General features: G+C 49.7%; 1 protein-coding gene across 1 annotated transcript; it reads left to right on the forward strand.

Moving 5' to 3' along the window:
- The first annotated feature begins 3,380 nt into the window (after nucleotides 1-3,380).
- Nucleotides 3,381-27,439, forward strand: LOC141995121 (synaptotagmin-11-like). Its single transcript, XM_074965992.1, has 5 exons — nucleotides 3,381-3,470; nucleotides 22,713-23,075; nucleotides 23,596-23,761; nucleotides 24,690-24,856; nucleotides 25,418-27,439. Exons 1-5 carry the CDS (start codon nucleotides 3,462-3,464, stop codon nucleotides 25,577-25,579), a joined length of 867 nt encoding a protein of 288 aa, XP_074822093.1. The 5' UTR covers nucleotides 3,381-3,461; the 3' UTR covers nucleotides 25,580-27,439.
- The last annotated feature ends 20 nt before the right edge of the window (nucleotides 27,440-27,459 follow it).

Raw genomic sequence — 27,459 nt, forward strand, 5'->3', positions numbered from 1 at the left:
GCAACCAGATGTCTCGATTTTATAGGGACAGTCACAATATTTGGGGCTTTTTCTTATATAGGCTCCTATTACCCCCCCACCCCTGTCCCGATTTTTCACACTTGCTGTCTGGTCAGCCTAAGTTCAGTGTGGGACTGTTCCTTTCACAAGAAGCCCAGTCCTGCAAAGCAATGAGCTCCTTGTATTTAAGCCAATGGGAGTTGAGGGCACTCAGAACACTGCAGAAGGAAGCCCTATCTGGAGTGCTTTTTCTAGTCCACTTTTAAATGTCTAGCACTAGGTTTCCATTTCCCTTTGGGACACTATTCTACAGGCAAATAGATATTAGAGTTGGGAAATATTTTCCCACCATCCATCTCAAGTTCCCCCTTGATCAGTTTCATTTCATTACTCCTAGTTACAACCCTCTTAGACCACTCTGCAGGCTCCCTCCCCCTCCTTGGGAACTTTAGATACAGAATCCATCTTGGAGCAGGCATGCTCCAAGACACTTCCTGCCATGTGAACCCCGTTGCTGCACTTAGTGGGAAGAGCTGGGTAGCTCTTTCCTGGATCTCCCTCCAGACTCTGAGCATCTGGGCCTAGCAGAAGTTCCAATTGCTTTCAGTTCTCATGTGTTACCACTAGATGGATGCAATGTCAGCGACCTGCTGTTGAAATATGGGCACTGCTGTGCTTCCTGGTTGGACAAGTGTTACTGAATATGGGAAATAAGGAGAAGGGTGGTGTGACATCCTGCTTAGGACACCCAGAACTGTGAGCCATTGTGGTACCCCTCTGCCTTAGCCAAGAACGAGAGCTTTGCTGCTTCTAAGCTATGTGTCAGTTCTCTGACCTGCCAGCTTGTCAAGACTCTGCCAGTCTGAAACTTGCCTTGCAGGTAACAATCTGTGAACCCCAGTTCCTGAGTTCCCCAGAGATATTTCCCTGCAATATCCAGTTCCATTCACTGGACAATCACAGACATTATGAAGTTCGTTGCCTCCAAAAAGACAGTGCACACACCAGCTGGAGATGCACACTTCACTTCAGTATAACAACAGTGAGATGGTTTGTAGAAAAACTAAGAAAAAGTTTTTTATTAACAAAGAACAGAGATTTAAGTGATACTAAGCAAGAATAAAAGAGGCAGGTCTGGTTACAAACAAAACAAAACACACTTTCTAGTAACTAACACTTTATTTTAGCAAGTTACAATCTTTGCCTAAGCAGTTTTCTTACATGAAGTTACCAACATCCCTGGCCCTTCAGATTAGGGGCTGTTCCCTTTGTTTCCACATTCATGGGGAACTAAAATGTCGTTTTGCTCCCCTTATATTACTCAAGTCTGTTATCTCTTCCTGAAGAGCCAGGAAGGGTTCCTGGGGTGCAGATTTTATCTGCTGATGTGATCGTTGAAGGGTTTTCTTCCCCAATTGTTTAGCTTGATGGCTTTGTTTACCTTAGATGTAAATGTACTTTCATGGTCCTCTGCCTGCAATGAAGCCAGTCAGACAGGTAAATAAATCCACATTCCCTTGTCTAGGGGGGACTGACTTTACACACTGCCTCCCAAACACATTTTAAGAATATATTTTCAGCACGCATCTGTAACTCTACACACATCACGCAATGATTTTCAGGACCAGGGTGTCACTGGTTTACCTATGATCCCTTACCCGACACCTTTGAGGTACATGTTATGCCAACAGCGTGTTGGGTCAATGTGTCAGGCCTGAGGTGAGTTACACTATGTGGGGGCCCTCTGGCCGTTGGATAGGACCATCTTAATGGTAATGGAACAAGAAGACCCTTCTTTCTTGCCCTGGCTGATGTCAATGCAACCAATCCACCTCTCTCTCTTTAGCCCAGAAGAATTCTCAAAAAATCTTGCTTCATTGTTAGTAAAGTGAAGTGTGTATGTGAGACAAGGCAGTCTGCTGACCACTTGAAGCAGTGCCCTGCGCACACCAGACACCCCTTCAAGCACCCTTATAATACTCCTCTCTCATGTCTTTCAGGACAGTCTCATTACAGGGCAGAATCTTGCTGCACCCAAGCTAAATCTCCTGGTTCGGATGGTGCAGTGTCAGGCAACTGACCTGTTCCTCGTTTTCCTCAGATCTGCTCCTTTTCCTCCCCTTTTAATTAAGGCAGGATGGATATATTTCAAGAGAAAGGAGGCTCTGTGAGTATTTGGCTGGGGCACTAGCATTCGCTTTCTGACCTGAGTTGTTGCATAGCATTGCCGTTCGATGTCTGCTGCTCCAAGTGGCGGGTAAAGTGACTGTCAATAGAAGGTTGTCGAGCGTTTTGGGATCTCTGAATGGAAGAAGCTATGTAAAGGTCACTCCTCCCCCACCAGTGTTAGGGCAGGTGCACAATGAGCTCAAATTCTGCATCCTTGAACTAAAATTATCTATGCAGGTTCTGAAACCAGGCCCATCACAGTGACTGTCAAACCCAAGGGTGTCTGTCAAGGTCTGTAGTATCACCAAACTGTGGGAGAAAAGAAGCATTTGCTCCATTTTACAGCTGGGGAACTGTGGCACAGAGATAGTAAGTGACTTGCCTGAGATCACACAGGAAACCTGTGTCAGAGCCAAGACTTGAACCTGGATCTCTCCTGAGTTCCAGTCCAGTTGTGGTAAACCCACCCGATGGCTGAAGGGCTCAGATTGCCCATTTATGAGGCTGGGGAAGCATTTGCAGCTTGGTAACTAGTAAAGGCATGAGGATTGTTGGGGAGCTGGGCTTCTGGTTCCACCAGTACCCGTTTCAGCAGGAGCCCAACGTGTCAGTGGATGCTCTGCCCTACCCCAGCCTAGAATGGCTCTCCTGGCTTCATCCCAACAAGCTTCGCCCTCCTGTCCCCTCCCACCAAGAATCCTGGCAGAGTTCAGATGGGCTCTGAAGCACCCCGCAGCAAAGTGCTTCAGGCCAGTTTTCCTCTCTCCTGTGCTGGAGACTATCCCTGCATCTCCCCTGCTGCCCTTAGGACAGAGCAGCCTGTCCTCCCCTGGAATCAGAGGGGAGTAAACAGGTGGAATTTTCCATCTGTTTGCTCAGCTCTGCCAGCCTAGAGCAGTTCCTGGCCTCTGCGTATCAGACAAGCGCAGATTGCCAGAGCTCTCCGCTGCTGCCAGACTCACCTGCTTTCTGCTATCCCAGCCTCTCCAGGCAATGAGCGACTGAAAGCAGAGTCCTCTCCCTTCTTTCCCCCCCTCCCTGCCCTGCACAGGAGTGTCCTTCGGTGGCTTCATTTCGTTCCTTTCAAACTTCGAAAGCTTTGTCTCGTTCACCAACAGAAACTGGTCCAATAAAAGAGATTACTTCTCCCTCCTCCCCTCCCCCCCACTTGTCTCTCCAATATCCTGGGACCAACGTGGTGACAACACTGCATACAGACTTCCCCATGTCAGCCCTGCTGGGGTCACCTCAGGACTCGTCAGTTCTCACCGCTCACCTCAGAAGCCTGAGCGATGAAGCAGGTAAGGCGGACTCGGGAAGCAAGAGTGAACAACCTCCTGTGCAAAGGGCTGGCGTTCGGCTGGCCGCAGCCTCTGCATATGAGCAGGGATGATTGCCTGTGCTTGGATCCGAAGTAGGAGCCAGCGTGCTGGTGCGGCAGCAGGGTTTGGAGAGGAGCCCATTGGAACCCTAGCTAACCAACATAGAGGAGTCCTAGTATCTTAGAAGAGGCGCTTATTGTTGGCAACTGTAGCTGGGGTGTGGATAGCCATCTAGAAAGCAGAATCAGTGGCATCCCTGAGAAGACAGGATTAAAGAACTAGGATATTGTAATGTGAAGCTGCTGTGTTGTCTTCAGAGATTATAGATGGGGCTGCTGTATATTATTAAGGATACCTGACATTTTCCATTATAAAACCCTGTTTTGAGTTGCTTATTATTTTGCTAAAGGTTCACCATTTGGGCTGAAATTTTTCATGTTGGGTGTCTGGCTGATTTTCTGTGGGAAATTTCAGTGAAAATGGGTCCGCCATTTCCAAGGATGAGGCTAGGGAAAAATAAGTTGTTTTGCTTTGTTTTTTTTTATAAAAGCAGGGTTTTGCATGGGTGTAATTTCCTCTGTTAAAAGAACACTATTAAGGCTGCAAAGAAAAGCACTGACAAGTTAGGAAATGCCAAAATTAAGGTTGTCTGTGCAATCTTAATCCAGCCCCCTTGTGCATGTGCATTATCATGCAGTCTTTAATTGCATGACCATATACTGTTTTTTCACAGGCCCTCTGCCTCATTTAGTGCACAGGGTGGGTACCTGCTTCAGGGATGCATCAGGGTTATGTAGCGAAGGAGGCTGTTGACTACAAGAACCTGTCTCGTCTGTTGCCCCTGCCGACTTCTGCATAGTGAATGAGGCAGGGGGCTGCAGGAAGAGAAAAGATGGTCTTATGGTTAAGGGAGTTGAATGCTGCCTTGGAGACTGGACTCTGTCCCTGTCTCTGCCACAGAGTTCCTGTGTGATTCTTGGGCAAGTCATTTAAACCATACTTCACAGATGGTGGTCACTCATTGTGTATTCCTCGTTTTCTGGGTACTTGACTTGCTAGCCCGGGGTCTGATTTGCAGAAGTGCTGGGCACTCTTGGCCACAGCTGAAGTCAGTGGGACTGTGTGGTGAACATATAAAGTACTACAGAAAGTTAAGGACTCTGAAAATCAGGGCATAGGTGTCTCAAATTGGGCACCCAAAATTAGTGGAAACTTCTGACTTTAATTTCTCTGGGCCTGCATTCCCCATAACAACCGCCCCTCACCTCACAGGGGTGTTGTGAGGCTAAATTAATTGATGTGTGTGAAGCACTCAGGTACTATAGCAATGAGTGCCACAGAAAAGCCCATGAGGAAATTAATAATTTTGCCTTCAGAGCAGCGTGCAATAAATAGTGGACAATAAATAAGGCCTGGTGCCACACAGGTGCAGTAAGGATAAAACAAAATATTGGAAAGTTGCTCATTCAATTAGCACCGTCCATTCTGGGTACTGAAAGAGGCTGGGGGAAAAAGCGTGTGATCATATATATTATAGATTATTATAATGCACAAGGGGGGGTGGGGAATTAAGGTTGCACAGGCAACCTTAATTCTGCATTTACTAATTTTTGAGGGCTTGACTTTGCAGTCTCAGTCTTGTTTTTCTAAGGTAGTTTGTTGTTTGTGTGTAATGTATACGGTGCAATAGTGCTGCGTTACATAGGCCTTTGGATGTTTTGTGGTCTGGGCCCTACTGTATAAGAAAAGAGTCTAGAAAAAAAGGGCATTGCAAGTGCTATACAGGTGACGGGATACAGGCCTGGGACAGCTTGGTTTAGCTCTTCAGAGGAGACAAAGTGGCGGGGGAAACAGGATTGCAATCTTATCATCTCTAGGACTGACAATGTGCCAACTAGTGTCTGGCAGGTTTTTAATCCGAATCAATACTTTCGAAGTTACAGTAGAAAGGAAGGGGTGTTACAGTAACTCAAGATGCCAGGGCTAGGGTCAGGAGCTGGAAGTGGAACAAAAGTCAGTGTTGTTTAACAGAGCCATTAGTAATAGTCTTTAGCCACTTTTCCACTGTAGAACTCAATGCACGTTACAGAGCTGGGCTGGACTTCGGTCTCCCTGTTTTACAGATGGGGATATTGAGGTACAGAGGGGTTAAAGCTGGGATTTTCAAAGGATCTAAGGAGAATTAGGTGCCCAACTCCCTCAGGCGCCTTTGAAAATCCCAGCCTAAGGGACTCTTCTGAGGGTACAAAGCAAGTCAGTGTCAGAGCTGGGAACAGAACACAGGTCTGGCGCCCTCTCATCTATACCCTGCAAGCTGTGGGACAAAGGGTTAAAGCAGCAGCTTGCGGGAGATAAGGGAGAGGTGGGGATGATGTAGGACGGGGCAGGCAAACTTTTTGGCCTCAGGGCCACATCGGATTTCTGAAATTGTACGGAGGGTCGGTTAGGAGAGGCTGAGCCTCCCCAAACAGCCAGGTGTGCCCCAGCCCCTGCCCCCTATCCGACCCCTCCCCCTGCTTCTCGCCTCCTGGCAGCCCCCCAAAGACTCCTGCCCCATCCAACCCCCCCATTCCCTGATGGCCCCCCCAGGACTCCTGCTCCATCCACCCCCACCCTGCTCCCTGTCCCCTGACAGCCCTCGGAACCCCCACCCCTGACTGTCCCCCCGCCACCCCATCCAGCCCCTCCTCTCATTCCTGAATGCCCTCCTGGGACCTCTGCCCCATCCAACCACCCCTTCCTCCCTGCCCTGACCACCCCCGGAACCCCTGCCCCTGACTGCCTCCCACCAACCCATCCAACCCCCCTCTCCTTCCTGACTGCTCCCCTGCCCCCATTCAACCCCCCTGTTCCCCACCCTCTGACCGTCCCCAGAACCCCTGCCCCTGACTGCCCCCCGCTACCCCATCCAACCCCCCTCTCCTTTCTGACTGCCGCCCCGGGACCCCTGCCCCATCCAACCACCCCTTCTCCCTGTCTCCTGACCGCCCCCAGAACCGCTGCCCCTGACTGCCCCATCCAACCCCCATCTCCTTCCTGACTACCCCCCCGACCCCTGCCTCCATTCAATCCCCCTGTTCCCCGCCCTCTAACCGCCCCGCCCCCTATTGACACCCCCGCCCCCTGACGACCCTCCCCAAACTCCCCTGCCCTCTATCCAACCCCCCTGCTCCCTGCCCCCTTACCACGCTGCCCAGAGCACCAGGCCAGGCAGCTGCAGCTCTGCAGCCCCGCCACCCAGAGCATTATGCCGGCGGCGCAGTGAGCTGAGGCTGCGGGGGAGGGGCCGGGGGCTAGTCTCCTGGGCCAGAAGCTCAGGGGCCGGGCAGGAGGATCCTGCAGATGTGGCCCGCAGGCTGTAGTTTGCCCACCTCTGATGTAAGAAGTCAGGCTGGATGACTGAAGTGTAACGTTTTTTAACCCTTCTGTCTGTGGACACAAGTTATAACCTGCTCCTTTGGGGCCCTGGCTCCTCAGTCAGGTAAAACCTCACCTTGGAATCCATGGTAAGGGCGGTGCAGGATCAGACTGAGCTAAAGAAACCACTGAGAACTTCAACAATGGCAGCTTGGTCTATCACTAACTTCATCCTTGTGCCACCTGGCCTGTCATAGGAATCTGGAACATCCTACCAGTTCTTTGACTGCTGCTTTTAAATGTTCGTTTGTTTGGGGTGGTTCTGCTGGAAAAAGAAGACTCTAATGGCATCATGGGCTTCTGTGTTTAGTGTTTCTTGTTAATTTCAAGTCAACAGTGCTTTGTTTACCAGTATAGGGACAGTTTTTCTGCAAATGGGAGTCTAAACATTGAGTAGTGGGCTTAATGCGTTAACGATTGGGCGAGGGTCTCTGGCCGGCCTATGCAGATGATCAGAATGGTCCCTCCTAGCCATAAAAGCTCTGCATCTGAGTTGGGTTGTTTTCTGGCTCGCGCATCGCTAGCAACATCAGTTCTGCAACTGGGCCTTGCTTAACAAATGTATGATGATACAGGAGCTGGGATAGAATCCAGCTCCCTTCTTTATAGACTTCCTGGCTCTGCAGGGTTAATGGGAGGAAAAAGGAGCAGGAGCTTATTTTCTAAGACAGCAGATTTGCTGAGTAGAAAGGGACCATTTTTATAGTCCTTTCTCAGGGTCGCACTGTACTCTGTGTGGTTTTTAATCTCCTTCCCCCCCAGATCCCCTAGTGTGTAGAGGTGCAAAAGGGCATTTCATTTTTTCCTTATCCCACTGCACTCATCCGTCTGCGTCTTTTAGCAACAACTCAGTGGAATCTGGGCTATCTGGCACATCCCTCTGCAATTCAACTGGCCATTTCCTTGGCTTGTTTTACACACTGTGCTCAACTCTTTGATTCAGTGTTGGGTAAAGTTTTAATGCACGTAAGCATCTCCCAGACACTCCACTCTACTGCACTGAGTACAGGATGTCACTTTCTGCCCTGTCAATGCACATGGGGTGTTGCAATGTGAAATGTTACACATGTGGTGTACACAATCCTGTACCTGACCTGCTTGGTGTATTCAGTTCGTCTTCCTCTCCATCTTGTTAGCTTTGGGCAGACAGGTCATATACTGCTCGGAGGCCTTGTCTATACAGAGAACTACTCTGGAATAATTTACTTGGCAATAGCTATTCTGGTCAATTTCCCCACGAAGCCAACTCCTTACTCTAGTATCCCCTGGGGACCAAAATCAGCCCTGGCAAGAATTGTACTTACTTATGCAAGGGCTGAATTTAGCCCTCAGTCCACTCAACCTATAGAGAATCTCTCCACTAGCAGCACAGCACACTGTGACTGGGCAGGAGAGGTGGCTTTGGTCGTTACTTAGTATAGCTGGAAAGCTATTAGAATGGGAGCAGATTCTAACCCCTATGCCACTGATGCATCTTTCCCATTATCTCCAGTGTATCAGCACTGATATACAGCACAAACAGCAAGGGAATCCACACCTGGCATATTCTGGCTCTCCTGACTTGCATTCCCAGAGCTTGAAAGCCCTGGGTATTAACTTCTGTGGTCTCCACTGCAATATAAAACCTTGCACATCACTGATCCCCCCCTCCACCCCCTTCGCCTTCTTAATACAGGCCATTCACTGTTCAGCCAAGCAGGAACCCAGTCTTCAAAAGCTGCTTGGTCTCCTCACAAATAACAAAGGAGCTAAAGATAGCTCAGTGCAGATGAAAAGGCCTGCATGTTAAAACCCCGACTCAGCACAGTCCCACAGTATAAGACGCTGCTTTTTTCCCCCCTCCTAACATTAAGATCCCCTGTATCGGTCTTAGACCAATCTCAGCCTCTAACAATGCTCTGTCCAGAATCAGACTTTGCACAGCTCCTCACTTAGGGCCTAATTCAAAGTTTATAAAAGTCAGTGGGAGTCTTTGCATTGACTTCAGTGGGGTTTTGGATCAAGGTGTTTAGCGCACTTACTGTATCCACCGTTTCTCCTGTAGTTTGGACTTTCTCTGGCCTCTCTCAGTCGATGGCTCCACTGCAGCTGGCCTTCCCCAGGCAGCACAACTAAGTTTACTAAATGGGGACTTGGGTGCCTTACAAAATTGGTGATCAAGATACTGAGTTGAATGGTGCAGCTCACACCTTTTTCAGAGCTTTTGTTTCAGGCTGTCTGCAAACTCAGGCAGATCTTGCTGCATTCGTTTATGTTCTGAGGACTTTTTCATATAAAATGTTCTAAAACTCCTAGGTGAGTTAGGAGCTGAAGTTTCATTTTCAAAGGTGATGTGGACACTTAGGAGCCTAACTCTCATTGTCTTTCAATGGAATTTGGCCTCCAAAATCACTTAGGTCAAAACTTTACCCATAGTTACTCTCTTCTTTAAATGAGACTTGGATTCTGGAGGAAAATTCTGTAGCAGCTTCAGAAAGGCGGGCAGCCATGCATGCATGGAATTTGCATGGCCAAGTGATCACATTATATACAGAGCTCTGTTTACTGTCATCATCTGATGATCAGCCCAGTGGAGTGTCCACTTCTTGAAATGCACCACAATTAGCACTGTCTCCCTTGTTAGGCATCTCAGCCAAGAATCAGGGAGATTCACTGGATCCTGGTGGTAGATGTCCCCTCTCAGGGTTGAAGCATGTTGACAGGCCGTTGTGGGGGAATCTTGCACAGCTGATGCCTGGTATAAACCTAGAGAACTTCAGTTTCCAGGGCTATTAATCCAGGATTGAGTGAAGAAGCAAACAATAGGATTCAGCATCGTGATGATGTCATTATTATACCCTACATGACCAAAACAAATAGGTGGAAAGCTTATGCCAGATGGAGTCATTTGAGTGCCAGTCCCATCTTGAATTAACTAGTTCATTGCCATCCTTTCTCCTCTGCAGCTTCTCTCGCATTGGTCAATGAGGTCTGTAATAATCGGACACTTTCCCACCTGCGTCCTACCAGGTCGATCCTCATGTTCAGGGCACTTTAAATGAGACTCGGGGTGGGGGCTAGGGGTGTGTGTGTGTGTGTGTGTGTGTGTGTGTGTGTGTGTGTGAAAAGACATTGAGTCCATGGTCACTCTTCCCGCTTGCAGGAGTGAGTTTCATAGCCTAGGTCCAGCTCCTGGGACAGATCTGTCTTGTGCACACGCAAGCCTACCTTTTCTGGGTTGGTTGCTCTGCTAGAATGTTGCTTTGTGGGAGGTCTGTGGCCACGAATGGAGGGGCAGTTTCCAAGAGCTGATCCCAGAGAGGGCTTGGACTGTCAAGACAAAGGGCTCTGTATCCAACAAAAGGGAGTCTGCACAGAAAGAGGAACCCCAAAGTTGACCTGTCGCTAGCTGGATGGGCCACTGGGTGTTGTATTTTCAAGGGTGCATGGCCACATTTCCCAGAAGTGAGTGTCAGTCACCAATGTATGGATAATGGTGGCCAGATGTATGTCTGATGGGATGGCGTGCGATCTCCTGACCAGGTACAGATGGAAGTGGGGGTGCTTTTAAGCAATGAGTGGTGCAGTTTCCTTCCTTCTGATTTTCCTTTCATCATTCAGCAGCGCTTCCTATACGGCAAGTGCTATCTTGATTCTACAGAGGGGGAAACGGAGGCACAAAACTTGCATGATTGTCCAAGGTGTCACAAGCCTGGGGCAGAGCCATGGCTAGATTGAAGGAGTTCCTGACTCCCAGATTTGTGTTCATTCCTACATTCATTGTGACACGCTTAGGCTTGCAGCTCTCTGCAATAGTATTCACAGTTATAGCCTCCCCCAAAATCCTCAGCAGAGTGTTTCAAATCCAAGCCCAAGATGAGTGACAGACCAATACTAAAAGAACGAGGAGTACTTGTGGCACCTTAGAGACTAACATATTTATTTGGGTATAAGCTGTCATGGGCTAAAACCCACTTCATCGGATGCATGCAGTGGAAAATACAGTAAGAAGATGATATATATATACAGAGAACATGAAAAAATGGGGGTTGCCATACCAACTCTGATAGCTGATAACCAATACTGATAGCTCCATTGCAAATAAAGAGCATGAACAATCTGTGTGATCTAATTCGACCCCTCTCAGGAAATGCTGCTTTTGCTGATCACGTCCATGCTGTGGACCCAGAGATCATGTCTGGGTGGGGGCTGATGCCAGCAAGCAAAGTCCTTCCTAAACGAGCGGGCTTTCTGCCACCTCCTCTAATCCTGCTTGCTGCTCCCTCAGCTCTCAGCCTCTTTCAGCTTCGTTTTAGCTCATTGCGAGCTCTAGGGGGTGGCAGGACTAGTGCGGGAGGGGAATGCTTTGCTTTCTAGCACTTTGCACTAGAATGACGAGAGGCCCAGATCCTCAAAGGTATTTAGGCTCCTAATGCCCACTGAAATTAATGGGAATTAGGAGCCTGAATACTTCTGAGGATCTAGGCCAGGGCTCCCAGCAGCGTTTGGGAAGATCAGCTCCAGGATGGTGCCCCAGAAAGACAAAACCAGCACCCATTCCTAAGAGCCTGGAGCCTCATGCCCCAGAGCTGGGATTGTTGTGGGGGGGGATCAGGCAGAGGTACAGACTTGTCCTGCCAGCAGCCATGTTTAAAGAAGGTGTCTGGCTAGCGCACTTTTCGTGGGTAATTTCTACCTCAGGGAGGCTCAGTTCATTTATGTGTGCGTTAAGATCCTTACGCGGAAGAATAAACTATTGCTACTAACAGGGCAGGAGGCAGATGTAATTCCCAGACATTTGCAGACAGGGATATTTTTTCTCACTTGTGATGTGTGGTATAAAGCCAGCCTTTGGGTCTCATTAGAACAGCTTTGCTGGAGGGCTGTGCCCAGCATTGTCCAGTGCACAGAGTATCGGGCAGGGAGTCAGGACACCTGGGTTCTATTTAATGCCTTGGTTTCTCTATCTGTAAAATAGGGCTAATGCTTTGAGATCTACAGACTAGAAGTGCTATCTAGGTACTAGGCTTGGCCATTTATTGAATGTGGCTCCATTTTGAGCTACAGAAAGGACTTTAACTGCACCCTCAAGGTACGCTAAGGAATTGAATGGTCAAGGGTTTAATATCATTCAGGATCACAGCTATTACCCTGTGGAACCATGTTGTGTCTGGGTTGGAAGATGACTGCTTGAATCACAGTTAGGGTGTAGATGGGCCCATCCCCTACCCTGGCTAGTTATCTACAGTGTGATTTGGCGAAGGTGGTTGCTGCCTTATTAAAGGTCCTGTTTCATACTGCCATGTGTGGCCTTCCATCTGAGGGTCTCAATGATGTCATTAAAAATTAAGCCCCTTCAAACCCCCGTGAGGTAGGCAGACATTACCCACAGGGGGAAGAAACTGAGGCATAGAGAAACAAAGTAACTCTCCGAGTGATTCGGGGCAGACCTGGGAATAGAACCCCTGTGTCCTGACACTCGCTGCATGGCTTTAACTACCAGTGCTTCCTGCTGTGTAAAACCTGGGAGGGCCTCCAAGCTGACTTTGGGCAAGGAGACGAGGAAGTTATATTGGCAGTGTCAGGTGAAGAATATCAAATTTTATTATAGCTACAACTCTGTAGCCTAAGCAAATATTGGTCCCCTTATTTTCTCTCTCTGCCATCTAGCGACCTGTGAGGGAGTAAAACAGGGGAAAGCGGCACTACGAAGAACAAGGACCAAGGCTGATTGCGAAGGGTTTGGCTCCGTGACTTAGGATTGTAGAATGAGAGGGCCAGATCCTCAGCTAGTGTAAATCAGCAGCAGCCTCTGCCACTTTACACCAGCTAGGGATCTGGCCCAGAGTACTTGGAATCTGTTAGCACCCATTGTGCATTTGTTTCCAGTGACTGCGATTTCTGGAGCCATTTGTTCCAACCTCCAGGGCAAGATAAAAGTCAGAGGCATAATTCTTTTGTCTGTGCTTTTAAGTGCAGGACCTTTTGGTATCTGTCTCACAGAGGTTAGTGGTGTCCTGAGATGAGAGGCTGTAGTGCCATGAGTGGATTGCTGCTGCCGCCCGTCTTGCTCTGATGGAGGTGACGTAGGCATATCTGCTGTGATTCTTCAGTGCTTTGAAAACAGTGATTTAGCTGAGGACATGGCTAATAAGGCAGCTGAGAGACCACAGGGAAATGAGGCAAACCTCCCAGCCCATTTACTGGAGCAGTTCCAGTTCCCCATATCAGGGCAGGTGGAACAAGAATTAATAATGAACAAAGCATGTCAATCAGTATCCAGGGCTCAGCGTAGCGGCCGTGTTAGTCTGTATTCGCAAAAAGAACAGGAGGACTTGTGACACCTTAGAGACTAACAAATTTATTTGAGCATAAGCTTTCGTGAGCTATCCAGGGCATTATCGTCAAGTCTCAGTGAAACAAAAATAAACCAGTGCAGGTCTATGGGGTATTGCCAGCTCTGCTTAACTGCGTTAGCACTGCTTCAGATAGCAGGTACACAGCACTCAGCGTGCTTTCAGCTCTGTACATGATCTGCCCTTGATCTTGAGGTTATAGCTGGAGCCTGGGAACCAGGCGCTCCTGAGCCCTAGTCCTGGCTCTTGTCCCTGACTCGCTGAGTGACTTTGGCTGAGTCACCTAATCACTCTGCATCAGTGTCCCACTGGTAAAACTCCAGTTTTCTGTCCATGTGCAGCTGACAAGTAGCTTTGCTGTGAAATGGCTAATCTGCCACAAATTGGTAGGGAGAAGTGGGTCTGATGGAGGATTCTAGCCAGACTCATAAGGTTCATAGTTGCTGAAGAAGGGCTCTGAATTAGGGTTGCCGACTTTCTAATTGCACAAAACTGAACACCCTGGCCCCGACTCCTGCCCCAAGGCCCTGCCCTGCCCCTTCTCTGAGGCCCTGCCCCCCACTCACTCCACCCTCCTTCCTCCCCTCGCTCGCTCTCCCCTACCCTCACTCACTTTCACTGGGCTGGAGCAGGGAATGGGGGTGCAGGAGGGGGTGAGGGCTCCAGGATAGGGCCAGAAATGAGGGGTTCAGGGTGCAGGAGGGGGCTGTGGGAGGGAGTTGGGGTGCGGGAGGGGGTGTAGACTCCATCTGGGAGTGTAGGCTCTGGGGTGGGGCCAGGGGTGAGGGATTTGGGGTGCAGCAGGGGGCTCTGGGCTGGGGCAGAGGGGTTTGGAGTGCAGGAGGGGGTTCCGACCTGGGGCAGGGGGTTCAGGGTGCGGGCTCTGGCCAGGCAGCACTTGCCTCAGGCGGCTACCGGTCAGCGGGGCTGAGGCAGGCTCCCTGCTGCTTCCTAAAGCAGATGGCTTGTCCGGCCACTAGACGGAGGCATGGCCAGGCGGCACTGTACGGTGCATGCTGCCTGCGCCCGCAGGCACTGCCCCCACAGCTCCCATTGGTTGTGGTTCCCGGCCTAGGAGCTGTGGAGCCAGCACTTAGGGTGGGGGCAGCACACGGAGCTTCCCTGGCTGCCCCTGCACCTAGAGGCTGGATATACCGGCCGCTTCCAGGGAGCTGTGCACAGCCAAGGCAGTCCTGCTGCGCCGCCAACCGGACTTTTAACGGCCCCGTCAGCAGTGCTGACTGGGGCCGCCAGGGTCCCTTTTCGACCAGGGGTTCCAGTAGAAAACCGGACACCTGGCAACCCTATTCTGAATCAGAGAGGCCTCTGCTTTGGTGGCGCTTGAGAAATCCATTTACCTGGAGTCTTACCCAAATTCAGAGCACCGAAGGGACCTGATTCTGCATCAGTGAAGTCAATGGGAGTTGCAGTGGGAGATATATCAGAGGGGGCACGTAGCCAGAGTTCCTGGTTATGGAATTTACCTGTGCTATTTGCATTGCAATGCAGCTTTGAAGTCCTGGAGTGCATCCTGTGCATTTTCTTTTCAAGAAAAAACAACACCTAGGAAACGCTATTAAAAAAAAAACAAAAAAGTTGTTAATAGAACATTAAGGTTGCATAGGTAAGGATTTAAAAGTCAGGAAATGATTGAGGAAACGCATGTGTAACCTTAACTCTGCCCCCTTGTGCCCATGCTTCTAGGATATCACCTTTCAATTACATGATCACATGTTATACCTAATTTTTCCTGATACGTTAGATCCACAAGTGTAGCATGTTGTAGTGCTGTGTAGTGTTCTGTGTGTGCCACTTGGAGTCCATGAAATTCACATATATGAAGAATACACACAAAATCATACATACCCAGAATACCATAGCACATCATAGCACAGATATTCTGAGCTACATCAGTTATGGGTCTGTGTAAATACCTAGCTAGCATAATACTGCCATCTTGCTGGAATATAGATAGGGTAATTAAATTCACAGCTAAGTTAGCTTCATAATTAATTGTTGAAAATAAAATGTACAGCAGATGGGTGCTGACAAAGTTGTTAGAATAGAGACAATAAAGATGTATGTAAAAAAGAATTAAACAATAAAAGTATGCTGGGCCATTATGATAATACAAGGAATTAAAACTTTGCAAGACACAGCATGTGTTGTGAAAACTGTTGTACTGTATTGTGTTGTTTGAGAACTGCACGATCACATGGTTTAATGCTACTGCAAGAATACATACGCCCAAGGGGGCAGAGTTAAGATTCCACATGCAACCTTGTCTTGGACACTTCTGAACTTCAGTATGATTAGGTGTGTAACTGTTCCAGTAAGACATTTGATAAGGTGGAATCCATTTGCTCTGAGCTCAAAAATAATGTGGCTCAACGGTGAAGACAGCGGGGTTTTTGGCATGTGTGTAGGGAGGGAGAGCAAATGCAGAACCAGTGGAGGTCTGGGTTGATCTTTTTGAGGTCAGGGATATGGATAGTGTTGTGGGGATCTGGGAACAATGTGTGTGCATGGTTAAGAAAGAGATAGGGTGTCAAGGTTCCTTCCCCACTCTGAACTCTAGGGTACAGATGTGGGGACCTGCATTAAAACCCCCCTAAGCTTATTCTTACCAGCTTAGGTTAAAACTTCCCCAAGGTACAAACTATTTTACCTTTTGCCCTTGGACTTTATTGCTGCCACCCCAAGCGTCTAACAAATATATAACAGGGAAAGAGCCCGCTTGGAAACGTCTTCCCCCCCCCCCCAAAATCCTCCCAAACCCTACACCCCCTTTCCTGGAGAAGGCTTGATAAAAATCCTCACCAATTTGCATAGGTGAACACAGACCCAAACCCTTGGATCTTAAGAACAATGAAAAAGCAATCAGGTTCTTAAAAGAAGAATTTTAATTGAAGAAAAAGTAAAAGAATCACCTCTGTAAAATCAGGATGGTAAATACCTTACGGGGTAATCAGATTCAAAACACAGAGAATCCCTCTAGGCAAAACCTTAAGTTACAAAAAGACACAAAAACAGGAATATACATTCTATTCAGCACAACTTATTTTATCAGCCATTTAAACAAAACATAATCTAACACATATCTTATTAGATTGCTTATTAGCCCTTTACAGGAGTTCTGACCTGCATTCCTGCTCTGGTCCGGGCAAAAACAACACACAGAGAGAACCCTTTGTTTCCCCCCTCCCTTCCAGCTTTGAAAGTATCTTATCTCCTCATTGGTCATTTTGGTCAGGTGCCAGCGAGGTTATCTTTAGCTTCTTAACCCTTTACAGGTGAAAGGGTTTTTTCCTCTGGCCAGGAGGGATTTAAAAGTGGTTCACCTTCCCTTTATATTTATGACATAGGATTAAGTCTGGGATATTGGGTGGGGGGAGAGGGATGCAGATCCCTAGGAAAGATCCACTGTTGGAATACTTTGTCCAGTTCTGGTGTCCACAATTCAAGAAGGGAGTTAATAAATTGGGGAGGCTTCAGAGAAGAGCCACAAAAATGATTAATTACATTACCCACTACAATACCCACCTGCTGAAGTGAAGAAACAGATTGACAGAGCCAGAAGAGTAGCCAGAAGTTACCTACTACAGGACAGGCCCAAAAAAGAAAATAACAGAACGCCACTAGCCGTCACCTTCAGCCCCCAACTAAAACCTCTCCAACGCATCATCAAGGATCTACAACCTATCCTGAAGGATGACCCATCACTCTCACAGATCTTGGGAGACAGGCCAGTCCTTGCCTACAGACAGCCCCCCAAATACTCACCAGCAACCACACATCACACAACAGAACCACTAACCCAGGAACCTATCCTTGCAACAAAGCCTGTTGTCAACTGTGTCCACATATCTATTCAGGGGACACCATCATAGGGCCTAATCACATCAGCCGCACTATCAGAGGCTCGTTCACCTTCACATCTACCAATGTGATATATGCCATCACGTGCCAGCAGTGCCCCTCTGCCATGTACATTAGCCAAACCGGACAGTCTCTACGTAAAAGAATAAATGGACACAAATCAGACCTCAAGAATTATAACATTCAAAAACCAGCCAGAGAACACTTCAATCTCTCTGGTCACTCGATTACAGACCTAAAAGTGGCAATATTACAACAACAAAACTTCAGAAACAGACTCCAATGAGAGACTGCTGAATTGGAATTAATTTGCAAACTGGACACAATTAAATTAGGCTTGAATAAAGCCTGGGAGTCGATGTGTCATTACACAAAGTAAAACTATTTCCCCATGTTTATTCCCTCCACCCACCCCCACTGTTCCTCACACGTTCTTGTCAACTGCTGGAAATGGCCCACCTTGATTATCGCTACAAAAGGGTTTTTTTGTGTTTTTTTTTTCCCCTCTCCTGCTGGTAATAGCTCACCTTACCTGATCACTCTTGTTACAGTGTGTATGATAACACCTATTGTTTCATATTCTCTGTGTATATAAAATCCCCCTACTGTATTTTCCACTGCATGCATCCGCTGAAGTGAGCAGTAGCTCACGAAAGCTTATGCTCAAATAAATTTGTTAGTCTCTAAGGTGCCACAAGTCCGCCTTTTCTTTTTAAGAATGATTAAAGGATTGGAAAATCTGCCTTATAGTGATACAGTCAAGGAGCTCAGTCTATAACCAAGAGAAGGTTAAGAGGTGACTTGATCACAGTTTATAAGTACTTACATGGGGAACAAAACTTTGATAAAGGGCTCTTCAATCTAGCAGACAAAAGCATAACAAATCTAGTGGCTGGAAGATGAAGCTAGACAAATTCAGACTGGAAATAAGATGCACATTTTTAACAGTGAGGGTAACGATCCGTTGGAACAACGTACTAAGGGCTGTGGTGGATTCTCCATCGCTGGCAATTTTTCAATCAAGGCTGGATGTTTTTCTAAAAGATCTGCTTTGGTTCAAACAGGAATGAATCCCGGAAGGTCCTGTAAACTGTGTTATTTAGGAGGTCAGACTAGAGGATCACAATGGTCCAGTCTCAGATCTATAAAAGGTTCAGGATGGGTTTGGGGCATGTGATGACAGAAAGAGGAAAAGCTGGGTCAGTAAGTCTCAGAAATAGGTAGGGTTTTCAGGCAAGTATCTCAGAAATATTAGGGCAAGAAAGGAAGGGGCTGCACCCCGCAGGGCTCCCGAAGTGAGCAGCAGAGAGGATGGAGTCCAGGTGGTGAAGTCTGGTAAATTACCAACAGGGAATGGCCGGGCCAGTCAGAATACTGATACCATTAATAAACAAAGGTGCGTGAGTGTAACAAGTACAGATGTGACGAGTGTGGGGGAGTGGAGGGAATGGGGGACTCAAAGATAGCAGCAGTAAATCATAGACTAGTTACATATATGTAACAAGTTACATGTAGTACAAACATGAATGTAACTAATCTGTGACCTTATACCAATGTCTCTTGCCCGCACTGTCCTTCCTGTTCCACGCAGTGCATGCTCCTTCCCTCCCTCCACTCCCCCCAGTCTTAAATTGGCTCAGAAGGTCTCCAGGGCAGGGACTGCACCCTGCTCTGTGTATGTGCAGCACCTAGCACGACGGGGCACCAATCCTCTGGCTGCTCATGTTGTATCAGTAATTCAACTGAAAAGCAGCTGTGTTCTGTTTGGCTAGCCTGTCGCTGCTGATGTGAAGTGGCAGGGCCTTGGCAGGGACGAGGGCTCTGGATTGGACTGACTGGAGCAGAAGCCACACTCCTTATTAACGGCAACTGAGATGACTCCCTGCCTTCTGCATCTGTCCCTGGAACTATTTAAAGAGGGCCACTGACATCTGCACTGGCAGGTGGTCTTGGGGGCTGCTGGATAGCTGACAGCCTGCTGGGGGATTGGGGCTGTGCTTTCACGCCGTCTGCCTGCTGGGTCCCACCAGGAGCTGGCAAAGCATAGGCTCTGCTGGTGAACAATGCTGCTCTGGCTCTTGCTTAGCACACAGGCAGGCTGGACTGTGTCCTCCTCCCAGCCAAGGCCCTGAGGACGCTTTACTAGGGCAGAAACCTTCAGCAGGAGGAAAGCAATTCCCCTGAATGGGAACCCAGTCTACAGATCTTCTCCCTTAGCCTTTGGGATCTACTCTCTGCCTGATGGCTCTGCTGCAGGCTGGTACCGCAGCTCCGACAACCAGCTGGAGCTCCTGCTCCGCTCCTGCTCTCTCTGCAGCCAACAGGATGGCGTATGTGGATCCCGAGCACCCAGCTCTCACCCTTTGCCAGTCCATCTTCTTCTGCAAAGGAATGATAGAAGGGGTGGTGGCTATCCTCTTCCTCTGGCTGTTCATCCAAGTCCTGCTCATCAAACATCAGCAAGCTTCGTCTCTTTCCATCCCCCACCCCTCCCTTCCCTGGGTAAATGGATTTTGTATCTTGTCTCTTGCCACGTCGCTCTCCAGCCTGGTAGATCTGTTTGTATGGGGGAGTGGACCTTTGCTCCTTGTAACCTAGAGCTAGACAGAGGTGTTTGCACAATCCCAGTTTTTCCCCTTCCTTCTCACTCCCTAATCCGCTGCCATCCTCCCAGTAGTGAGAGGAAAGTCATCGGTCGCTCCTGCAGGCTGCTGAGATGCAAACCAGCCATAATGCAGCTGCTCTGAGTCATGCTGCAGATGGAACGCCATGGACTGACACCTCCTCTGTCACTTAGACCGGGGCTTGTTGGCACTGAGCCCAGGGAACATTGTCGACTGAGCTGAATAGATTCTCTGATGGACTCAGGCCAAAATTTTCCAATTTGGGAGCCTGAAGGTAGGGCTCCTAAAACCATGCATAGGCTCTTAGATACAAGTCTGGGCTGATTTTTCAGCGGTGTAGTGCACCTGCAGCTCCTGCTGAAATTTACAAGGGCTCTGGGTACGCGGCACTTCTTCAGATCAGGCCTTTTATCTGAATCAGATTTTAGCCACTCAAGTTTGAAACTATAGGCCTTGCTCTAGGCACCCTGGGATGCTACACAAACCCCTTAGATAGTCCTCAGTCTGAGTCCATTGCTCGGAAGGGGCATGAGAGAATGGCCTGTATGGACTACGTTCGGTCTCCTCCCCGAGGCCTGAACGGATGCCCAGTCTTCTCAGACTGGCAGGGCAGAAGTCTCCTTATTCTTGCATCCTGACATCCGTTTTGTTCTCTGATTCAAAATTTCAGTCTCATTTAGTGCTGTTAAAGAAACAAACAAACAATGTACTAGAACTAAAGGACTAAAGATCCAAGTTTCCATCCAAAGATCAAGAGTATGGGAACTACCTTAAATATTTAGTATCAGGAGGTAGCCATGTTAGTCTGTATCCACAAAAACAACCAGGAGCCCAGTGGCACCTTAAAAGCTTATGCCCAAACAAATCTGTTAGTCTTTAAGGTGCCACCGTCTCCTTGTTGTTTTTTAAATATTTAGGGCAGATTGTCCCCTGTCCTGCTTACTCCACATAGGGGATTGGAAGCTTGGTGACTTTTGACACCCGGGTTGACCTATTGAACCTATTGATCCAGATCTACCATGGCATCCAAGGTGGATCAGCTCTGGCTCTGCTACAGGCTGGTACTGCAGCTCCGACAACCTGCTTCCCACGCCAGGGGTACTGCAACCTGCTTCCCACGCCAGGCTTTGAGGTCAGGATGTCAGCATGTTCCTTCACTCTTGGCCCTGCAGCCATAGTGAGGAGGTTAGGAGCCATCATGCTCAAATACTGGGGGTGGGAGGAGGTGTCTCATGTGGTGACGTACAGTAAGACAAGTGTGGATGGGTAGTGAGGGGAGCCACATGTAGCTCTCCTAGGCTGGCATGGACAGCACGATGGGGGGGTGAGTGCAGGATGGGAAATCGCTGGGGCACTGCGGGAACCTTGAGAGTCCTCTGTGAGTCAGGGGACAATGTCAAGGGTGAGTTTACCTTCATGATCCTACCATGCATGCTGTGTTAGCAGTGCCACATGCCACACCACACAGAACTGGCTGCTGTCTGCGTCAGGACACCTCCACTTCCAGGCTGTTTTCCCTTCCTCTAGCACATGTGGGGTCACCCCACGGCTGTCAACGAAGCCCCAGACCCACTGACTTGGAAAGAAGGCCGAAGAGAGGATTCTGGTTTTTTTCCCCTGGATGTTTGACTGGCATCAGTCATGTGTCTTACACAAACAGTGCGTCAACTCGGCTGTGGGGCTGATAAGAGGAGGTTTTTTTCCATGGCCATTATCTTGTTTAGGGTGAGGCTGGGTTTATTTTAGTCTTGCGACTGATGTGTTGATTTGATGTAATAAGTCCAGCTCCGCTCGGGAATGGTGCTTGGAGAGAATGGAGCACTGCAGATGCTGATGCCCCCAGCACAGCTCTCTGACCCTGCTCCTTCCTCTATCGCTCACCATTACGCACTAATCTTTCCAGGCACGTCCTGTGCGGTGATGGGAGAGGGGCTGACAGGTTTGGTTTAGTAACAGCACAGAGTTGGACCGCTGGCTCTGACTGTTCTGGGGTGTGTGTGTGGGTGTGTGTGTGTGTGTGTGTGAGATAGATCTTAAGATCATTATACCTGGCTCTGACACTGGCTTGCTGGGTGACTTTGGGCTCTTCACCACCCTGTGCCTCAGTTGACCAATCTGTAAAATGGTGATCCTGATACTGACCTCCTTTGGAAAGAGCTGGGTATTATTATTATAAAGGATGATTCTGATCACTTCATCCTTGGTGTAGTGATGTGAACTGCTGATTTCTGAAGAGCTGAGGGAGGTACCTGCCCAATCAGTCTAGCTATAGCATTTGTAATAGGCCCATCGCTGTAGAACACAGGTGCAAACCGCTACATCTGAATCACATTTCCCACCCACTGGCCAGGCACCTTCTGCCAAATGCCTCTGCTCATGCAGGAGCTCTGCTACCTGCAGCCCCTTTCATATGCTCATGCTGTAATTCCTCTCTGCTCCATTCAGTGCATTTGCAGGTGCTCCTCGGAGTGGGGCTGGCTCTTCTGTGCTTCTGCCTTCTCCTGAGCTGTGCCATGTGCTGGCGTCGAAGCGAGAGGCACAACCAGAGCAACAGGAAAGAGCAGGCACCGACACACACCCTGGTGGAGCTGGGGCCTGCTCTGCCTTCCCAGACCACCGCCGTGCCCATCCAGCAACAGTACGTGGAGCTAGAGGGAGAGGTGCTGGAATGTGCAGGGAATGACTCGCAGGGTTCTCCTGGGGCTGGCAGCCCGCCACGGAACATGTTGCGTGGGAGGGCCTCTTTACCCAGCATCCCTTTCTCCCAGAAGCTTGGCCTGTTCTCCAAGACAGAGCCAGGCTGGGAGCGCCGGTTCACCATCTCTGGGGAGACTGACGAGAGCAGCCTGCTGACTCTTCCCGTTCTGGGAGCCAGCGTCCGCCAGTCGTCCACCATGCCAGGGAGGCTCTCCAGCGCTGGCCGCAAGCAGCGGCCCCAGCTCCACTTCATCCTGTTCTATTCCCAGCCCGAGGCCACACTCACTGTGACGGTGATCAGCGTGTCCCACCTGCCCAAGGGCTTTCGGAGCAGTCGGGACTCTTACGTCAAGGTGTACCTGCTCCCCAAGTTCATCGAGCCCCAGCGCACAGCTGTGCGCAGGAAGAGCCTCAACCCCGAGTTCCGAGAGCAGTTCCAGTTCGGCCGCTACCACCTGGAGGAGCTGAGGGGCTTCACCCTGCGCTTTGCTGTCTACATGAAGGAGTTTCGCAGCTTCAGGGACTCCTTCGTCGGGGAAGTGATGTTCCCATGTGCTCAGGTTACTTGGAACCCCGAGGTGGCCTCCAGCTACACCCGGGAGCTGTCAACCACCAAAACCAAACTCAAAAAGGTCAGGACTGGGTCACTGAACTACTAGCACCCAGTGGGGATAGTGCTGGCTGAGGTGTCCAGGGCCCCAGAGACTTAAAGGTCCACCCGTACGGATGCAAGGGGAGGACTTTTTCATTACAGAACCTCTCAGTCATTCAGTGGAATTCCCCTTGCGGGGCAAGTGAGGACTGGGTGTCTCACCACTTCCCTCTGCTAGATGGGATACTAGGCCAGCTCATGTCTGATCATGCATCCTGTAGGGGCCGCAGGTCCAAAGAGTTCCTCCTTTAGCTCAAGGTGAAGCTAAGTCCGCCTTAGCTGGAAGGAGAGCAGCTGGGCGGGAGGGCATATGTGATAGGGGAAAGCGGGTGGGGAATCCTTTGGCTGTGGTAAGAATGTGAAGGACTTGCCATCCTGAAGCTCCTGGATGGGCCTGACCTTTGTTTCTGTCTCAGTGGCTGCTAGGTGCCCTGGAGGCTGGGGGGAGGAGGTGAGATTGGAGGGTATTTCATTGTCCCCTGCTGTCCATGTTGTTTCAGTGTCTCAGCACCCAGGACATGAGCTATGGCGCTGCGTGCTCCCAATCCATGTCTCTGGGCCAGCTCTTCATTCTCCTCCAGTACCAGGCTCTGGCCAATCGTATCAAGGTGCTGGTCCGCAAGGCAGAGAATCTGGGTCGGCTCACCCGCATGCCAGGGGCACCAGGTAGGGAGGTGCAGAGGGGAACCCCTCTAAAAGGAGGTCTGAGGGGCAGACCAGGTTCAATAGGCCTTGGCAGCAGGAAGGACTTTGGAGGGACCAGTAATAGTATTCCTGTTGTAGAACATACAGTTGTGTCATTTAAAAGTCCCCAGGATCTGCTATGGCACATGCCCCTCTCAGTTACACACCCATTGGACCATGGAGTCTGGGCATGTCTGCTATAGGCCCTATCAGCCCCCCACCCAATGTCCTGTACAGCACACACTTAACCCTATGAGGAGCATGCCCATGGTGACACCCCTGGGACCATGGTTAGAATGAAGATATTTTCGGTACAGGGGAGATGTGGGCTAAAGTGAGGGATCCAGAATGGGGGGGATCACAGTTGTGGGATTTCCAATTTCCCTCGCAGAGGTGACACATGGGGGGGGGCATGAGGTGACGTGCCCCCCCATTTGCTCCTTGGCTTATACTGAGCATGCTCAGTAACACTGCTGAAGCCGGCTGCCCTCCCTCTCCCCCACCCCCTTATTGGCAGGCACGGGTCCTCTCTGCCCCTTTGTTCTAACCCTTCTTTGCATCCCACTTTCCCAAGCCCAAGGGCTGTGAATCCTCTAGCCAGGCCAATGTTGCAGGCCGCTAGTGAAGAGAGTAGTTGGCTCAGAGGCCTTCTGTTGTTTAAATGACCTTCCGAGGCCCGGGGCCCTCTGACCAGCACTGATGGGAGTGTCCAGTGCTTCAAAGCTCTCTCCATTTTATCCTGATAGCTCCACAGGGTCTGACACAGAGCTTCTGGGAGACGGGACACACCTATTCAGCTGCCCCAACTTACCTCCTCCTGAGCCTCACTGCGTCCAAGAACAAACCTGTGTCTGTTCACAGCAGATCCCGCGCTGTCGGCAGTCTCCTTATTCTCCAATTCCATTCCCAGACCACTACGTTGTCATTCACCTTTACCACGATGGGCGAGTCATGGATACGAAGGAGACCAAGTCCATAGCCGGCTACAACCCTGTGTGGAACACGCCCTTTCTCTTCAACATCCCTGAAGGAGACATCCAGGAGCAGCAGCTGTGCCTGGAGTTCACCATCATGCAGGTCGGAGGGACAGGAGCGGGAGTGGGGACCAGTGTGTATCAGATGGTGCATTAGCATGCTGCAGGGCATAAAGGAGGGGGGCGGGTATTTATCAGTGCAGGCACCAATTCCAGAGCAGGCAGGTGATAGTGGGGCATTTGCAGGGGCAGGCTGGCAAGTGGGTGGTGACATATGCAGGGAGGTTTGTTGGAGCCGGGTGGTTTGTTAGGGCGAGTTCATGCTCAGGGGCATTTTCAGGGGGATTGGTACCAGTAGGCACTCAGTGCCCCAGGGAAGTGTTTTTGGTGTGGTAAGGTTGGCTCCTCAGTGGAATGTTAAGGGATTTGTCAAGGCAGCTGGCACTTGTAGGGGGTTGGCACATGGTGGCATTTGGAAGGGACTATGGGGGGGTGTTGGCACAGGTGGTATTTGCGGAGGAGATGCTGGGACTTGTTGCTGTCTGCAAGGGGCTGTCGGAATGCGATGGCATTTCCAGGGGAAGGGCTGTTTGCCGAGCCTTCTGGCTGCTTCTCCCATTGACTCCTCCCTGCCTCATGCTGTCTTTCCCCTTCCTCCCCAAAGACTCGTCTCTATACGCGCAGCTGTACCCTGGGCAGAGTGCTGATTGGACCCCACGTCCCAGAGGCAGGGCTGCTCCACTGGAAGGAGATGTGCCGTCGAGGGCACATGGAATCCGCACGGTGGCATGTGATTCAGCCGAATGCTTTCAGTCTCTCCCCTTGACGTTCCCTCCGGCCAGTCGGCAGGTGTCTCATTGGAGCTCCTCAGTCAGAGCAGGATGGAGAAGTCAGTGCCAATGCGTGAGCGGGTGATTCCTGCTGGCTGTGCAGCTGGGTTAAGAACTGCAGTCATGTCAGAAGTCTCGTCTCCTACGTGGTGCGAGTCTGCTCTGTGCTGCCCTGGATGGCCCCGAGGCCACCAAGACTTGGAGCAGCAAGGAACTCGAAGCAAAGCCAGAGACTTTCCTTGTTAAGTATCTTTGATAGAGAGCATATGTCTGAAATTAAAGGGAAAGAGCCCCACTGTCAGCTCCTGGTTGCTGTTGGGACATTGGCCCAGGGGAAGGGAGCACTGGCAGCAGTAGCATCAAAAGGAGGGCAGGAGATGGGCACAGGGACATGAGACAGGGAAAGGAGCAGAGGGAAGTCAGAGCGGGGAGAGGAGAGGAAAGAGCATTGACAGATGGAAGGAGCAAGCTTCACATGTTCCAGGCTTGCTCAGGATTCCAGGCTGGCACACCAACAAAGCTAGTTGTCCCCTCTCCCCAAACCAAGACAGTAACCAGTGATCAAATTTAAGACAGTCTTGGAGGCCCTGACCCACATCCAGCCTGAGGATAACCAGGCACAACTCCATTGACTTCACTGTAGTTATGATGACCACTTACCCCATGCTTGATGCTCTTACGAAGTCAGTAGAATTACACCTCCTTTGGGCTGGGTGTGGCCCCTGCTGCATTTATGTGAATTCTGCTCAGCATAATAGGTACAATCAGTGCTACAGTCAGAACAACCTCCAGTCTGTTCCAGTCCACTCATAGGGAATGGCCGGACCACACATGGATGAAATGTCAGCCTTGATTTCTAGATCTCTGTGTAAGAAAGCCCAAGCTAGCTGTACTGTGTAGAGCACTGATCTGTGGGGTCACTGTGAAGGAGGAACCCATGTGCCCTGAGCATGGGCAGGGAAGAGGTCACAGAAGGGCTGGAAGGCCATTTTCCCTATCCCCAACTTCCTGCATAAAAAACAAGATTCCATCCCGTTCTCCCACCTCATTGTTTCAAAATGGAGTGCCGAACTCTTGCACATCTCACCTTGGACCTGCCCTTGGATGCATCCCTCTGGTGCATAATCCTCCCCACTTTACTTGGAACTACAGTTCTGGAGTTCAGAGCTGCTGCTGGAGGAGCCGGGCTACAACGTGAAAAAAGGAAGGTTGCAGGGACGAGCTTCTGCAGGTGGATCCAGGAGAGCCCATCTTCCTGTGATTCCGCTGATGTCACTGAATCTTCAGAGGGAATCCCTTATTAAGCCATAGTCCCCTTCCGATACAACACTGAGGTAATGCTGGCAGTGCCAGCTTGGCATAGAGCAGCTGCAGCTTGCTGGGCTGTTACTGCCAAATGCAGTTGTCGTTTTATGCCTATTCCAATGGCCAACCCATCACCCCAGCATCTCTTCATTCATGTCCTCTTACCAAACCAAGCTGCAACCATAGCAGTCAGATACTTAACACAGTCCCCAGTCAGTGAATAATACACCCCCCCAGGGACATGATAAGGTACTAGCCTGGAAACGTATTTTTAAAACACAGCAGATTTCCATAGAGGCTTGTTAGGCTCCCAAGATGCCAGACAGGAAGTGACATCATTGGGAAGGGAGCCATCACTATCGTGCAGGGCCCAGGCCTGCAGCCCCACAGCTGTTGCTGGCTCAGACCTTTGTGTTTTCCATCCACTTTTCCCCTTTAAACAAATAAAGGGAATTTGTTCTGAAAGTGTATCACTGCCTCCATGATGTCATTTCCTGCCATGCGACTGTATTGATGTCAGAACAATATTAAGGGGGTTTCCTTGGGCTTTTGTTATTAAACTCCCAAGTCT

This window comes from Natator depressus, chromosome 10 (genome assembly GCF_965152275.1).
Source record: "Natator depressus isolate rNatDep1 chromosome 10, rNatDep2.hap1, whole genome shotgun sequence".
Classification (NCBI taxonomy): Eukaryota; Metazoa; Chordata; order Testudines; family Cheloniidae; genus Natator; species Natator depressus.